Source organism: Schistocerca nitens, chromosome 3, assembly GCF_023898315.1.
Source record: "Schistocerca nitens isolate TAMUIC-IGC-003100 chromosome 3, iqSchNite1.1, whole genome shotgun sequence".
Lineage (NCBI taxonomy): Eukaryota > Metazoa > Arthropoda > Insecta > Orthoptera > Acrididae > Schistocerca > Schistocerca nitens.
The window spans coordinates 342,451,837-342,467,828 of NC_064616.1; the positions used below are offsets into that span (position 1 = coordinate 342,451,837).

The 15,992-nt window shown below is 42.1% G+C and overlaps 1 protein-coding gene across 2 annotated transcripts in view; it reads left to right on the top strand.

Annotated features, from left to right (window-relative positions):
- Positions 1-15,992, top strand: part of LOC126248294 (GTPase-activating protein and VPS9 domain-containing protein 1) — a 369,886-nt gene that overhangs the window by 238,690 nt on the left and 115,204 nt on the right. For both annotated transcript variants that reach the window (XM_049949157.1, XM_049949158.1), the window contains exon 18: positions 6,832-6,976. In XM_049949157.1, coding sequence (XP_049805114.1) covers positions 6,832-6,976 — 145 coding nt within the window. The remainder of the gene's footprint in view (positions 1-6,831; positions 6,977-15,992) is intronic.

Here is a 15,992-nt window from a genome sequence, read left to right on the forward strand (position 1 = left end):
TTTTCACTAACTCCCAAACATTTTCATTTGGAACTTCCTGGCAGACTAAAACTGTGTGCCCGACCGAGACTCGAACTTAGGACCTTTGCCTTTCGCGGGCAAGTGCTCTACTATCTGAGCTACCAAAGCACGACTCAAGCCCGGTCCTCACAGCTTTACTTCTGCCAGTATCTCGTCTCCTACCTTTCCAGAATGAGATTTTTCACTCTGCAGCGGAGTGTGCGCTGATATGAAACTTCCTGGCAGATTAAAACTGTGTGCCCAACTGAGACTCGAACTCGGGACCTTTGTCTTTCGCGAACAAGTGCTCTACCTTCTGAGCCACCGAAGCACGACTCACGCCCGGTCCTCACAGCAAAGCTGTGAGGCAAGCTGAGGAGCTACTTGACTGTGAAGTAGCGGCTCCAGTCTCATAAACTGACATACGGCTGGGAGAGCGGTGTGCTGACCACATGCCCCTCCATATCCGCATCCAGTGATGCCTGTGGGCTGAGGATGACACAGCGGCTGGTCGGTACCATTGGGCCTTCAAGGCCTGTTTGGATGGAGTCTAGTTTTTTTTATTGTATTTAATAGCACTCAGTAATCAGCAAACTTCATCATCAGAAGCTACAGATGGTAAATACACCAGGAAACCAATAATAATAGATGTTAATAATGCACTCGTACTTCAAACACATCAGCTGTTGGTGTTCTCAGAACTGCCTGGCAATTGTTCATCAATAGTCAGCTTTCGCAAGAATGATGCAACACAAAAAATGACCTCATTTCATTCAGTAATACCTATTTAACAATATTCAACCTATTAGCCAGTTCACAAAACCAAACCCCAGAAATAAATGACTTGTCAAAAAAATTTGGTGCATCTAATACACCCAGGGATTGCATGTCCTGCTGCATGAAGTACTCTGTAACTGCCTGCTACATATCCTCATTCAACAGGTATCTTTGATCCTTCAAGACATTTTTTTAGAAACCGAAGGCGTGATAAATGCGTGGGAAGAGATCAGAACTAGAGGGCACATGTTGAATATCTCCCACTTGAGTTGGTGTAACTTCCGCATTACAAAATTTGCGATATGGGAATATGTGTTGTCATGAAGCAACAGCACCCCTTGTCACTTGTTGGATGAGGATATGTAAGCAGGCAGTTACAGACTAAATCAGGCAGCAGGACATGCAATCCCTGGACATATTAGATGCACCAAATTTTTTTGACCAGTCATTTATTTCGGGGGTTTGGTTTTGTGAACTGGCTAATAGGTTGAATAGTGTTAAATGGGTATTGCTGAATGAAATGAGGTCATTTTTTTTTCAGTTCCCTTCCACAACAGTGTTTTTTGAGAGACATGCTGCTCCATATACATACTTCATTCTCAGAAAGGGGAAAGATTAATAGCATATTGATCCTGTCTGGACATATTTGGTAATAACGTCCCCATAGTTCATGTTCCCTTATTTACTCTACAAACATCAGAGACACACATCCCTTGCCTACAAGTCAGTGCTTATAGACCCACGTCAGAGTCAAGCTACATTGCATATGCGATGCATTAACACCCTCAAACATAAACTTTTCAATTGCCCCTTACATTTTTGGATTTTGATGATGCACTTTTGCTTCATTACTATCTTTCTTTTAATGTTTGTGTGGCATTTTATTTCGAAATAGATTCTGCTGTTATACCAAATGCTTCCCTCAGAACTTCTGTATCTTTGGGAGAGGTGGCCATGGAAAAACCATTCCAACTAGTGTGCAAGATGTATAAAACAGGGGAAATTCTCTTGGAATTAGAGAGAGAGAGAGAGAGAGAGAGAGAGAGAGAGAGAGAGAGAAATAATGCCAATTTCAAAGAGAGCAAGTGTTAAACTATCAGTTTAATATGTCATGGTTGCAAAATACTGACACAAATTATTTACAGTGTAATGGAAAAACTGGTAGAAGCTGACCTCGGGGAAGATCGGAACTGTGAAGGTAGAAAGGGTAAAATGTATGGAGAAAAAGATTATATACAGCTTTACATAAACTGTATGGCAGGTTACAAGAGTCAGAGGGCATGAAAGGGAAGCATAGTGGTTAAGAAGGGAATGATACAGGTTTGTAGAAAATCCCCAGTGTTATTCATTCTGTATATAGAGCAAACACTAAAGGAAACAAAAAATTTGGAAAAGGCATTTGAGTTTACAGAGAGAAAATACACTCCTGGAAATGGAAAAAAGAACACATTGACACCGGTGTGTCAGACCCACCATACTTGCTCCGGACACTGCGAGAGGGCTGTACAAGCAATGATCACACGCACGGCACAGCGGACACACCAGGAACCGCGGTGTTGGCCGTCGAATGGCGCTAGCTGCGCAGCATTTGTGCACCGCCGCCGTCAGTGTCAGCCAGTTTGCCGCGGCATACGGAGCTCCATCGCAGTCTTTAACACTGGTAGCATGCCGCGACAGCGTGGACGTGAACCGTATGTGCAGTTGACGGACTTTGAGCGAGGGCGTATAGTGGGCATGCGGGAGGCCGGGTGGACGTACCGCCGAATTGCTCAACACGTGGGGCGTGAGGTCTCCACAGTACATCGATGTTGTCGCCAGTGGTCGGCGGAAGGTGCACGTGCCCGTCGACCTGGGACCGGACCGCAGCGACGCACGGATGCACGCCAAGACCGTAGGATCCTACGCAGTGCCGTAGGGGACCGCACCGCCACTTCCCAGCAAATTAGGGACACTGTTGCTCCTGGGGTATCGGCGAGGACCATTCGCAACCGTCTCCATGAAGCTGGGCTACGGTCCCGCACACCGTTAGGCCGTCTTCCGCTCACGCCCCAACATCGTGCAGCCCGCCTCCAGTGGTGTCACGAGAGGCGTGAATGGAGGGACGAATGGAGACGTGTCGTCTTCAGCGATGAGAGTCGCTTCTGCCTTGGTGCCAATGATGGTCGTATGCGTGTTTGGCGCCGTGCAGGTGAGCGCCACAATCAGGACTGCATACGACCGAGGCACACAGGGCCAACACCCGGCATCATGGTGTGGGGAGCGATCTCCTACACTGGCCGTACACCACTGGTGATCGTCGAGGGGACACTGAATAGTGCACGGTACATCCAAACCGTCATCGAACCCATCGTTCTACCATTCCTAGACCGGCAAGGGAACTTGCTGTTCCAACAGGACAATGCACGTCCGCATGTATCCCGTGCCACCCAACGTGCTCTAGAAGGTGTAAGTCAACTACCCTGGCCAGCAAGATCTCCGGATCTGTCCCCCATTGAGCATGTTTGGGACTGGATGAAGCGTCGTCTCACGCGGTCGGCACGTCCAGCACGAACGCTGGTCCAACTGAGGCGCCAGGTGGAAATGGCATGGCAAGCCGTTCCACAGGACTACATCCAGCATCTCTACGATCGTCTCCATGGGAGAATAGCAGCCTGCATTGCTGCGAAAGGTGGATATACACTGTACTAGTGCCGACATTGTGCATGCTCTGTTGCCTGTGTCTATGTGCCTGTGGTTCTGTCAGTGTGATCATGTGATGTATCTGACCCCAGGAATGTGTCAATAAAGTTTCCCCTTCCTGGGACAATGAATTCACGGTGTTCTTATTTCAATTTCCAGGAGTGTATAAACTTTGGACTTTGAAGAGCAGTTGAATGGAATGGACATAGCCTTGAAAGGTGGAAATAGACTGAACATCAATAAATCATAACAAGAGTATTGGAATGTGGTTCAATTAAATCAGGCAATGCTGAAGGATTTGGATTAGAAAATGAGACACTAAACATAGTAGATGAGTTTTGCTACTTGGGCAATAAAGTAACTGACATAGGCCAAAATAGGGAGGGTACAAAACATAGACTAACAATGAAAGGAAAACTGTTTCTGAAGAAGAAAAATTTGTTAACATAGAATATGTATTTCAGTACAAGGAAGTCTTTCCTGAAGGTGTTTGTCTAAAATGTAGCGTTGAAATGTGGATGATAAACAGTTCAGACAAGAAGAGAAAGAAGCTTTTGAAATGTGGTGCTGTAGAAGAATGCTGAAGTTTAGATGACTAGACCACGTAACTAATGAGGAAGTACTGAAAGGAATTGGTGAGAAAAGAAATTTGTGGCATAACTTGACTAAAAGAAGGGATCATTTGATAGCGCACTTTTTGAGACATCAAAAAATCATCCTTTAGTATTTGACAGAGCTGTTGGGGACCAAGAGATGAATACAGTAAGTAGGTTCAAATGGATGTAGGTTGCAGTACTTATTTGGCTTTGAAGAAGTTTGCACTAGATAGAGTGTTGTGGAGAGCTGCAAAAATCGATACTCTTCCAGAGATATTCAGAAGGCACTTTGCCATGCCACTCTGCCAGAGGGTCCAGACGAACAAGATGATGAAGAACGTGGCATGTCTACCATATGCTGGACCAATCTCTGCCAAAATCAGCCTCTTGAAACACAGCATCAAAAGCGTATTTTGCACACCCACTAAAATTTAGGCACTGCTGGGCGATGTAAATGATGACCTGGGGCTACGGAAGCCAGGTGCCAGTGTGGGATGTCATACACCAGCATGACCACCAGGTCAGTGGACATGAGATGTAAAGAACACTAAAGGCATACGAGACTTAGACAGGCAACCAAATCAACAAAAGGGGAGCACTGTCTAGATCTCATTCACTTGATGAACTACAGTGCCACCAAGATTGTGACACAGACCCTGAGATACTGGGACAGTCTCACAGAGGAATTTGTCGAGATCACGGTCACGGAGAATCTCATCAGCTGTGACACTGGATGCCAGCTGAGCCCTGCCAGGAATCCAGCACTTGAAATTCTGAAAACACAATGGAGACGACATTGAGGTTCAATGAGAAATAGAAATGAGATGGAGAACAAGAAAACAGCCTTTGGACAGACCACCAGAGAGTAGAGACTAGAGGTGACACGTCACTAGACAGGCCCAACAGTAACAGACGTTGGACTGAACCCCTGTTTCCACAGAGGAGACGGAACACCTGGAGTGCCCAATGAAGACTACAGCATTGGAGGCCTGCCCAAATAGTCAAGGACTTCACACACAATGCCCAAGACAACCAGAGGACAGCCAAGATGGCAGCAGTTGATGGGCAGAATGTCTGGCATGCTGCAGACGCACACCGGGGCATCAGACGATGGGCATGATACAAGGGAATGAACAAGCAGGATGTGGACAGTGGGTGGAGCACCAGTTGCAATAGAGGACACCTAGACCTTCTCCTGCTGGATACGGACCATGCACGGAACCCCTGATATGGTGGGGACCGAAAACAGAACACCCAACACCATCCAGGCTTAAGTCCTGGATCCCATAAAACAAAGGACCATTCTCACAGAGCACATGAAGAAGACAGCAAGTCACGCCAAACAACTTGAAAAACCTGTGGGAGACCAGATTATTCAACATGTCAATATATCACTGGGAATGCCTGAAGAATTGCATCAAACCAGTCCTTGTACTGAAGACAGCATCACCATCACCATCACCACCACCACCACCACCACCACCACCACCACCACCACCAGCAAATGGTTCATACTAGATCCAAAATGTGAATAGTAAAAGACAAAAGAACAACAACCAGAAATTGAAAATGGTCAGAAAAGGTTGCAAATTAGAGTGAGATCCTGTATTAATCATTCCAATTTTAATTAATATTTCTGTTTGTCTTGTTGAAACTGCCACTCGAACAATGCTGAAACTTATTTTTCAGCAGCTCCACTATTAAGAAAAGTTCTGCTTCCAGAAACTGACAGGAAACAATGTGCAAATTAAAACCTTTGAACAGGTTATGCTAAATTGCTAATAGAATAATTTACAGTCCATTCTTTCAGCCTATGGCTATATGTTAGAATTTTTTGTAATTTGGACTTCCTTAGAGCAACTCCACTGATAAAGCTATGGTCCCATGTCAACCTTTGCCACCAAATCAAACATTTACATTTCTGTACTTATCAGAATGTCTGTTAATTTTGAGTTTGGGCTTAAAATATGCATCTTTCATAGCAAAACTTTAAAGGCATGTTGAAAAAGTATACAGAAAGTGCCAGCATTTTTCATTTGTTTATAAATGTTCAAATGTAAGTGGATTAACCAGAGGCAAGCTAACAAGCCATTTAGAATGCAGGGCTTGAGATTATAATTTCCATGCAAATTTGTTTTATATGTTTCTGGGTTGTTCCTTCTTCACACTTGAAGTAAACCCCAACTAAGCAAATGACTGTTTAAGGATAATGTATGGGGTGCATGGGATTCATTAGAAAGCGTTTTATAGTGTATAGAAGATACGTAAACAGCAGGTGTTACAATTATTTGTTACCAAGAAATCACAAAAGTGTGGGGGCATGTTGTGAAACTCTATATGCACTGTATATTAAGATATTACTGTAGCTCATTGTCTTTTAAGATCACACGAGTTTCCTGTTTCCTGTCGATTCCATTTAAATCCCTTTATCCTCTAATGTTTTTACCAGACAGAGGTCTTTCAGCTTGAATGAGCTTGTTACTAACATTTGTCTTTTACTTTGCTGTTGCCTAATAAGTAGATGATATTTTCTTTCTTTATCTGGAAATAAGTAAGTAATGTTTCTTATTCATAATTCATGCAGCTCCTTTGTGTCAATACATGGATACTGAGTCCGATGATTTTTTAGAACTTGCTACTTATTGCTGCTGCATCAAACACATGCAGTATCTGCTGTCAGAATCATTTATTTACGCTTTTTTTAATTTCTTGGTAATGGTAGTGTGTTCTAATGATTTTTCTGGTCTTTGGAGTAATTGTTTTTACTTTTGTATTGTAGTTGCTACCTGAGGATGAGGGTGACCAGGATAGTGTGGGTGAAGCAATGTTAAACCTTGTGCGACTTAGTTCAGCTAGTTTGGCATCTTCAAGTAGCAGTGCCAGCAGCTCCGATCACCGCCCCAAAACGGTTACTCCAACACCAGGTAACAATTGGGCTCAAAAACCCATTCTAAATTGCATATTTGCTGTATATATTGTCTGTTACATATACAGTAGAGTCCAGTTAATCCAAACTAATTGGGACCGGACCTTGTTCAGATTACCAATTTGTTCGCATTAGCCGGAACTACGATGACGAGTTTCTAGAATGAAGTATACCAAGCAGATAAGTAGGTACACCATGGTAACAAATGGGAACAAGTGTGGGAACAATGGCTCACTCACTCTCTGCCCTTGTTGTTGTGCATTGTTGAGACCTTTGTAGTGTCTGTGGTCAGTGCACTGCCAGCTGGCACGCAAAGTGCTTGGTTATGTTAGTTATCTGTCGCTGGCACGCGTAACAATTGTATTGTATTCATTCAGGTGTAGTGGTGTATGTATTTTCGTCATGAGTAAATGAAAACATACAACATTAACTCTCAAGGAAAAACTGAATGCTTTGAAGCGGATAGACAATGGTGAGAATGTAACTAAACTGGCAACGGAACTGGGTGTTGGTATAGCACTCATTTGTGATTGGAAGAACAACCAAATGAAGCTAGAACAGTCCTGTGCAATGTCTTCGGGAAAAACACTCAAAATTCGGCAGACTTTGAAACAGTCCCAGTAAGATAAAGTGGTTGAAGCTCTTTTCCTTTGGTTTATGCAGAAAAGAGAAATGGGAACTCCTATGAGTGGAGCACTGGTTTAGGAGAAGGCTGTGTACCTGAAAAAGTTAATTAATGGTGATGAGTCTTTGTGTGAGTATGGGTTGGTTGGACAGATTAAAAAAACGACATTGAATCGGTCAGCTAACAGTTACTGGAGAGCAGCTTTCTTCTGACTGTGATGCAGCGAAGGAATACTTGGGTGATTTTGGAAAAAATGATAAGAGAGAGAAAGTATTCTCCCCAACAAATTTATAATGCTGACGAGACTGGCCTTAATTTTAGGGCATTGCCAACAAAAAGCCTGGCATCAAAAGCAGAAGACCATGCTCCTGGTTTTAAAATGTGCAAAGATTGTGTGACTTTATTAGCATGCAGCAATGCTGCTGGTAATCACAAACTGCCTTTTAATGCTGATCAGCAAATCTGCTAGGCCCGGAGCTTTTAAAAACATCAACATGAAGTTCCTGCCTGTATATTATCACAACCACAAAAAAGCATGGATGGATGGTAAGCTGTTCAGAGAATGGTTTCACAGCCAGTTTGTTCCGTCTGTTTGACAGTTTGCTAAGGAAAATCATTTATCTCCCTGTGCAATCCTTTTGATTGATAACGCACCATCTCACCCTAGCACTGAGTAATTATGTGATGGAGAAATTGTGGTGAAGTTTTTGTTGCTGAATGTTACACCACTTCGCCCGCATCTCGTGGTCGTGCGGTAGCATTCTCGCTTCCCACGCCCGGGTTCCTGGGTTCGATTCCCGGCGGGGTCTGGGATTTTCTCTGCCTCGTGATGGCTGGGTGTTGTGTGCTGTCCTTAGGTTAGTTAGGTTTAAGTAGTTCTAAGTTCTAGGGGACTTATGACCACAGCAGTTGAGTCCCATAGTGCTCAGAGCCATTTGAACCATTTTGTTACACCACTTCTACAGCCAATGGACCAGGGTGTACTGCAAACATTAAAATTGATTTCCAGAAAACGGTTTTTAAGAATGCTGATCCACGGTAATAGCATTCCTTTAGTGAACAAAATAAAAAAGACCAATGTGAAGGATGTTGTTTATTGGGCCGCTGGGGCATGGCAGAATATTTCAGAAAATACTCTGAGAAAATCGTGGAGAAAACTGTAGACATCTCTTGAATTTCAGGACAACCTAGTTGAAAATGAAGAGGAAAATCTACTACAAATGATACAGACAATCCCTGGATGTGAAGAAGTTAGTGAAGGAGATGTAGATGAGTGGATGGAAGTGGATAGGGCATGTGTGGAGAACCTTACTGACACTGATTTAGTTGCTGCTGTGACTCAAGACCAGGAAGAAGTGGACTGCTGTGACGTAAGTGACAATGAGCCTGAAAGCGACAAAAGAGAGCTGATGCCACACAGTGACACAGCAGAAGCCCTTGACCTCGTGCTACGTTATTAGGAGCAACAGCTCACTGCTACACCTGCTGATTTGATGTTTATGAGACGATGGCGCAATTACGCGCCATATAACAGACTGTCTTCATTACACCAAAAAACAATGACTGAGTTTTTGTCATCTAAAAAGTAGGGATAAAATGTCCGCTGTATTTTAGTAAGTTTGACAGCCTTTCTTTCATTGTTATGAATTGTTTAAACCTAATGTTTTCTTGCCAATTTTTCTAATACTTGTTTACTGTACTGTGTAAATTAAAATAGTGTGTGTGTACAGCAGTTTACCACACCGTTTTCCATACTTAGACAAACATTTTTCATGTTCGGATCGACCGAACGTTCGGATTACCAGGGTTCGGATTAGTGGGACTCTGCTGTACTTAAGTCTGCCAAGATAAAAATGGGGGCAGTAAGTAAAAACAGAACAGGCCAGGATTTCTTAGTTGATTAATTGTGACTAGGGAAATTTTAGATCTTTGAATTTCCTGGGTACTTGAAGAAATGCTAAAGCTGCTTTGAAGGGAATGCAGGGCATCAAAAACTGACATCAGTTAATTAATTAACAGACTATGAATAATAAATTACTTTAAGAGGAACACTGAGAAACTTAAAATATTTTGTAGGACAGCTGAAAATAGTAAAATGTGTATTGTGGCACACAGCACATTTGCACAGTCACTCTTACACCATTTATTCCATAGATATACTGTGGACATTCTAAAGAATGTGGGGAAAGAGAGGGGGATAAAAAATTCCAGTGAGATGGGGCAGTGTGAGGGTGACAGGACACTTGGTGGTTATAGCTAAACTGATGGTGTTCCAAATGCTGCAGTGTGGGCTGTATACATCGCAGAATGCTGAAACATTGTAAGTATGTGCATTAGTGGAGTATGCCGAAAAAACAAATTGTCCCACTCTGTCACCCAGATGAATATATGACACTGTGAGCAGTCATTGTGTGAAATGTTTTCTGTTTTGATGTCAGTATGCTGCTTGTTGCCTGGTGATGGAGGTTGCTTTCTTTTGTGAAGTAACTGTTGGTGCAAAAGATTAAGAAGGTGGAAGTTTTCTGTATGAAATGCAATGTCTATTGAGAAGAAAGACTGTGCACTGCTAGAAAGTTGTCTTATTAGAGTGGGAGCAATAGCAACAGTGCACTGTGGAAATATCACTGACAGAAACAGTTATGAAGAGGCCCCATGTCAATAAATGGGCTAAAGAGTATGATCATGAAATTTGAAAAGAAACAGGTGAATTAGACAGTGCAGTAAGGAGAGGGAGGCAGCCCATTCCCAGGGAAGTTGTTGAAGAAGTTGCTGTAATTATAGCTGATCATGCAGCACATGCCTCAAATTCTACAGCCAGCACTCAAGCTGTTCATAGGAATTCTCTCTCCCCTGGTCAACAGTCCAAAATATTTTGCAGCATATTTTACACTGGTACCCTTACAGGTTGAATGTGCATGGAGTCTCAAGATAAGTTAAAACACCATCACTTTGCCCTCCATTTTGTGGCATGTGTGGAAATGGATTACATGTGGCAGAGGAATATTCTTTGGGTGGACAAGGCACAGCTTACTCTGGGTGGTGCTGTGAATGCACAGAACTGTCACATATGAGTTTCTACTCTGCCACATGTTGTGCAAGAACACCCACTGCACTCAGCATATGTGACTGTGTGGTGTAGTTTCACAAGCTTTTTCAGTCTTGGTCTGTTTTTCTTCGAGGAGATGACACCTAATGAGCCTGTTAGGTGCACGTAATAAGGACCTCCTTGTGCAACATGTGATTCCGGCTCTGCAAGAAAGCAACTATCTCTGCACCACTATTTTCATGCAAGATGGGGTGACACCACATGTTACTTGCCAGGTGAAAGATTTACGTTGAGAAACCTTCTGTAATGACCACATCATCTTTAAGCAATTTCAAGATGTTTGCCTTCCAGATCCCCTGAGCTAAGTCCATGTGACTTCTGATTCTGAAGTGATACCTGGAAGATCTTGTCTATCAGGGATGTATCTAGATTCTTCCTAACTGAAAGGATAGCATACAATAACATTTCACTCTTATTACACTGGATACACTCCGAGCAACTGTCGACCATGTCGTGTTATGGATTTAGCGTGTTGCTTAGTCAGGAGACCATATTGAAGACATGTAACTTTTGATCATATCCTAAACCTGCTAGGACCACCATTAATGTGTGTTAAATGTTCCTCTCCTTTTCCTGCATCTGCAGCACATTCTGACTGCTTACAGCACCATATTTTCACATGGTGGCAGAAAGTGGAACTATTATTTCTTTCATCACACTCTCTAAACACACCAATTAGTGAACGTTCTTATGTTGTTTCAGTGTCCAGCAATGTATACAGCCCACACAGCAGCAGTCAGAACACCGACAGTTTAGTCATAGTCACCCGATATATTTGATAGGACAGCAGTTAAAATCATTGTTCCCTAAATCTCATAAGGTCAATGTCAGGATGATTCCTTTGTAAGGGCACAGCCAGTTTCCTACCCTGCCGTTCCTCCCATTTTGAGCTTGTGCTTCATCTCTAATGACATCACCATTGACACAATATTGAACTCTCATTGAAGGATCCTTGGCCAAGTGGTGTATCAAGATAGTGATTGATACTCACCCATTGGAGTAACAGTTTGTTTATTTGCTGTGCATTAACTCATTACAGCTCTAGAGGACAAATGTCCACAACTGGGTGCAATTGAAATGTTCATCTATTATAATATGTAACAGGTGCCCACTATGATGAAGTGTGAACATCGATAATGGTAATGAGCAGGGAGTGCCGTGGACACATAGCAATACGTCCCACAAGGCTGTGAGCTTGTGGGCAGTGAGGAGGAGATCCAGTGAAGTGAGACCTTCGAGAATGGCTGACAGGCATATAGCGGCTGTAATCCTGGTGAAGGCACAAGACGGCACTGTGAGATGGGTAGCAGTAGCTGCAGGCATTGTGATCTGAAGCATAAGCCCGAGAGTTGGTTGGGAGCCTGAAGCTGAACTCCCGTAGATGGGCTGACTGGCAACCCAAGTACCTGTTGAAGGAGAAATACAAGTGTAGTGCCACACAAGTAGGTGCCTGCAACTGCAGTGCTGTTTATTACAACCTATGCACCACATATCGGAATGGTTTACGCCCCCAGACACTGTGGTGGCTGCAGGGAGCTTGGCAATAAGTAGCTCAGTGACTCTCTTGTTGGCAAACAAGCTCCTGAGGTAAGGCAGGGGCTGTATCTGGCCCATGAGGCATATCCATGAGTGTTGTGGCCGAATATACATGGGTAAAGCCCTGCATATACTACACTAATCTTTATTCCACGAAAAAATGAAAAGATACTGTACATATTTACAAAATAAGTGATATACTTGCATAGATTGTAAGTGAGCTGTTCCTCAAGGATTTAGAAAAATTAAAAAAGTAAATATTTTTCATTTGCACATTGATTAAAAAGCTAACACAAACATTTAAGTGTGTACATTGTAAAGTTCATAAGATGATACCAAGGCTGTTGCGGCCCTGCATTGCTGAAACAAAAGCACTTTTTATGTCTTACTTGCACAGATCAATAATTTGTTTCTGCTAACAAATTCTTTAGTGTAGTAAGTCAGCCATTAATAAATCTTTAGGCTCCTTTCAAACTGTACATTATAACGACAAAACTTGTTTTGGTTGCTCGCCATTTATTGAAAATGCATGTTCTTAAATAATGGGCACCTCTCTGGACCAACGTTAGTGACTTTTAAGCCTTTAAGAAGAATGTTCTTATTCGAGGTGATGAGTCTATAAACTGAGCTGTAAGTTTGAAGGAGAGGAATATTGTCACATACTGTACATTATCCATTATGATCTATTGTTTATAGTCATTGGCTTGTGACTTGCAATTCACCAGTTTGATTCTACCAGCTGATGTTATTAATCATTTAAGATTTGCAAATTCTGGAAGGCACTGTGACTTGCTTATTGCTGAGATATTGTAATTTACTAGAACAATCTATCTTTGTATAAATAGGAGCGCACATTGCTGAGGCGAGTAGTCCAACTCCATCTATACCTGGATATGTACATAACAAGTGTGCTTGCAATGCGAAGTGTGCAGTGTGAAGTTCTTGCTGACAGCTCTGCTATTGTAAATGGTAGTTAATACCAGATTGTGATTTACATAGTTTGATGGAGACACCAGGTATGTTTGACATCAGCATTGCTATGGTTCCAGTAAGACTATGCAGAAGACATTCCCTCCCAGACAGGAATTGGATTGCAAACACTCCATTCCTCCACTGGTTCACATTTTCAGGATACCGATGGACAGAAAAGCATCTGCAATTCAGATGAGCATCAAGTAATGTTTTTGGGAGACAGTGGACTGTATCTGACAAAATGGCTAACTGGAATCCAGTGCACTGCTAAATACAGCAAGTGTGAATTTTACTTGGATTTTACAGCCCAGCGGTGGTTCAAGAAAAATGAGGAAAAGCTCATTAACTGGGAAGAATATAATGCAAAAATTAGGAAATCATTTACCGACAACTAGAAGCAACTCAGCATAACTGAAGAATAGCCGTAGTACAGCAGCCAATGCAATGCTAAGCGGAGATGGCAAAGTGATATATACAGTGTATTTTGGCACAGGTTCATACAGTGAATCTGAATATGACAGAAGTCAACAGACTTTCATACTTGATAAAGAGTATGATGGAGGATTTCTGTCCTTTCGAAGGAGGTCACCACAGTAGAGAACTTCATTAGGTTATGCCAGCACATGGAGGTAAAACACCAGAAAATAGATAGTATACCAAAAGCTGTTCAACAGACTTCTGAATGTTCTACTAATGGTAGTCATGAAAGAACATCAGCACCAAAAACTGCTAGTACGACAAACAGTAAGATACGAGATACAAGGGTTTTGACATCTAATGTCAAACTCGAACAGCCACACATACCGATGTTGGCTGTCAAATCCAGCAGGTAACAACATTAATTCCAGAATAATATTGTTGATCATTAGCACCAATCTCTGCAAGACATACTATCATTGAAAAATGGAGTTAGAAACTACAGACTTACACTGCATCTCATGGATGGTATCCAAAGCCATACGCTCGTAGAGAAAGGCTAGATAGCAGAAACATTAACAGAGTAATGGAAGTTGATTGTGATTTGTGAAATTTGCAAAAAATAAAATAAAATTATGAAAATTACAGAAGCATAGTACCGTTTATCTCTGACACAACCTTCTGTAAGCACTTTATAGACTGAATTAAGTATCTAGTAGCAGAAGTAATTCAAAAGTATTAAAGCAGTTTTCATCTAGAAGAGTCGGCCACTAACCAAATCTTCATTCTGAAACAAACATGTGAAAAGGGTACCTGAAACAGGTACTTGCCTTTGCCACATGACTCTTATTCTTAGTGGGGGATATTTATGTCGTGATTATTAGAGCATTCTACTCTAAAAATGGTGCCATTCAACTTTCAGTGTTACATTTAAAAAAAGGTTCAAATGGCTCTGAGCACTATGGGACTTAACATCTGAGGTCATCAGTCCCATAGAACTTAGAACTACTTAAACCTAACTAACCTGAGGACACACACTCATCCATGCCCGAGGCAGGATTCGAACCTATGACCGTAGCGATCGCGCGGTTCCGGACTGAAGCGCCTAGAACCACTCGGCCACACCGGCCGGCTGTTAAAGTTCAGTAGATGAATCAACAAGCCTATGGCGATGTGTTTGTAGATGTGTTTATTGCTATTACATATTATATGAGATCAGTATGAAAAGATACAGTACATATTTTGAAAGATTGCCAGAGGAATATGCATTCAGATGTTTGTGAGTTACTCCAATAATCTCTATTGAGATAATATCCATGTAGTTCAGAAGTCTGTGATGAATAACATAATGTTGAGGTAGACACCTAACACTGAAATTCTAAGAACTTTGGGGAATAGATTGTCAGGCAGCTGCCAAAAAGCGTGTACTTTTGAGGTCCCTCAATCAGCACATCATTATTCAGAATGAAACCACTGTATGCTATATAAAGTTCTTTCAAGGTTGAAATGAAACTCTTGTCAGACGGGCATATTCTGTATGACAAAAATGGTAGTTCAGTCACAGATGACCAAAGTAGATTAAGATGATCTTCTCCCCTTGTATGCAATGTGTTGCTGTTGCTGTTGCTGTTGCTGCTGCTGCTGCTGCTGCTGCCTCCAGTCCAAAAACTGCTTTGATGCGGGTTTCCACACTACTCTATTATCCTGCACATGACATTTCATCTCATAGTAACTACTGTAACCTACATACATTTGCAGTTGATACTGTGTATTCATGTCTTGTGCTCCCATCTACAATTTTACTCCCACTCTCCCTTCCCTACATTACTAAGCTGATGATTCCTTCATGCCTCAGGACGAGTCCCATCAATCAGTCTCTTCTTTTAGTCAAGTTGTGCTGTAAATTCCTTTTCTTTACTGTTCGAATCAGTACTCCTTCATAAGTTACACAATCTACCCATCTAATCCTCAGCATTCTTGTGTAACAACTGTTTTGAAAACCTCTATTCTCTTATTGTCTGAACTGCTTATCATCCACATTTTGCTCCTGTACAGGGCTACACTGCTTGTATCTTTTACTTCAGCCATAATTTATTTTGCTGCCCAAACAGCAAAACTTGTCTACTGTTTTTAATGTCTCATTTCCTGAACTAATTCCTTAAGCAGCATCTGATTTAATTCAACTACATCACATTACATTTGTTTCACTTTTGTTGATGTTCATCGTATAATCTTTTTTTCCGGACACTAGCTATTACATTCAACTGCTCTTCCAAGTCATTTGCTGTCTCTGACATAATTACATTGTCATTTACAACTCTCCATCCCCCTCCCCCCCTCTCTTGAACTTTAATTCTC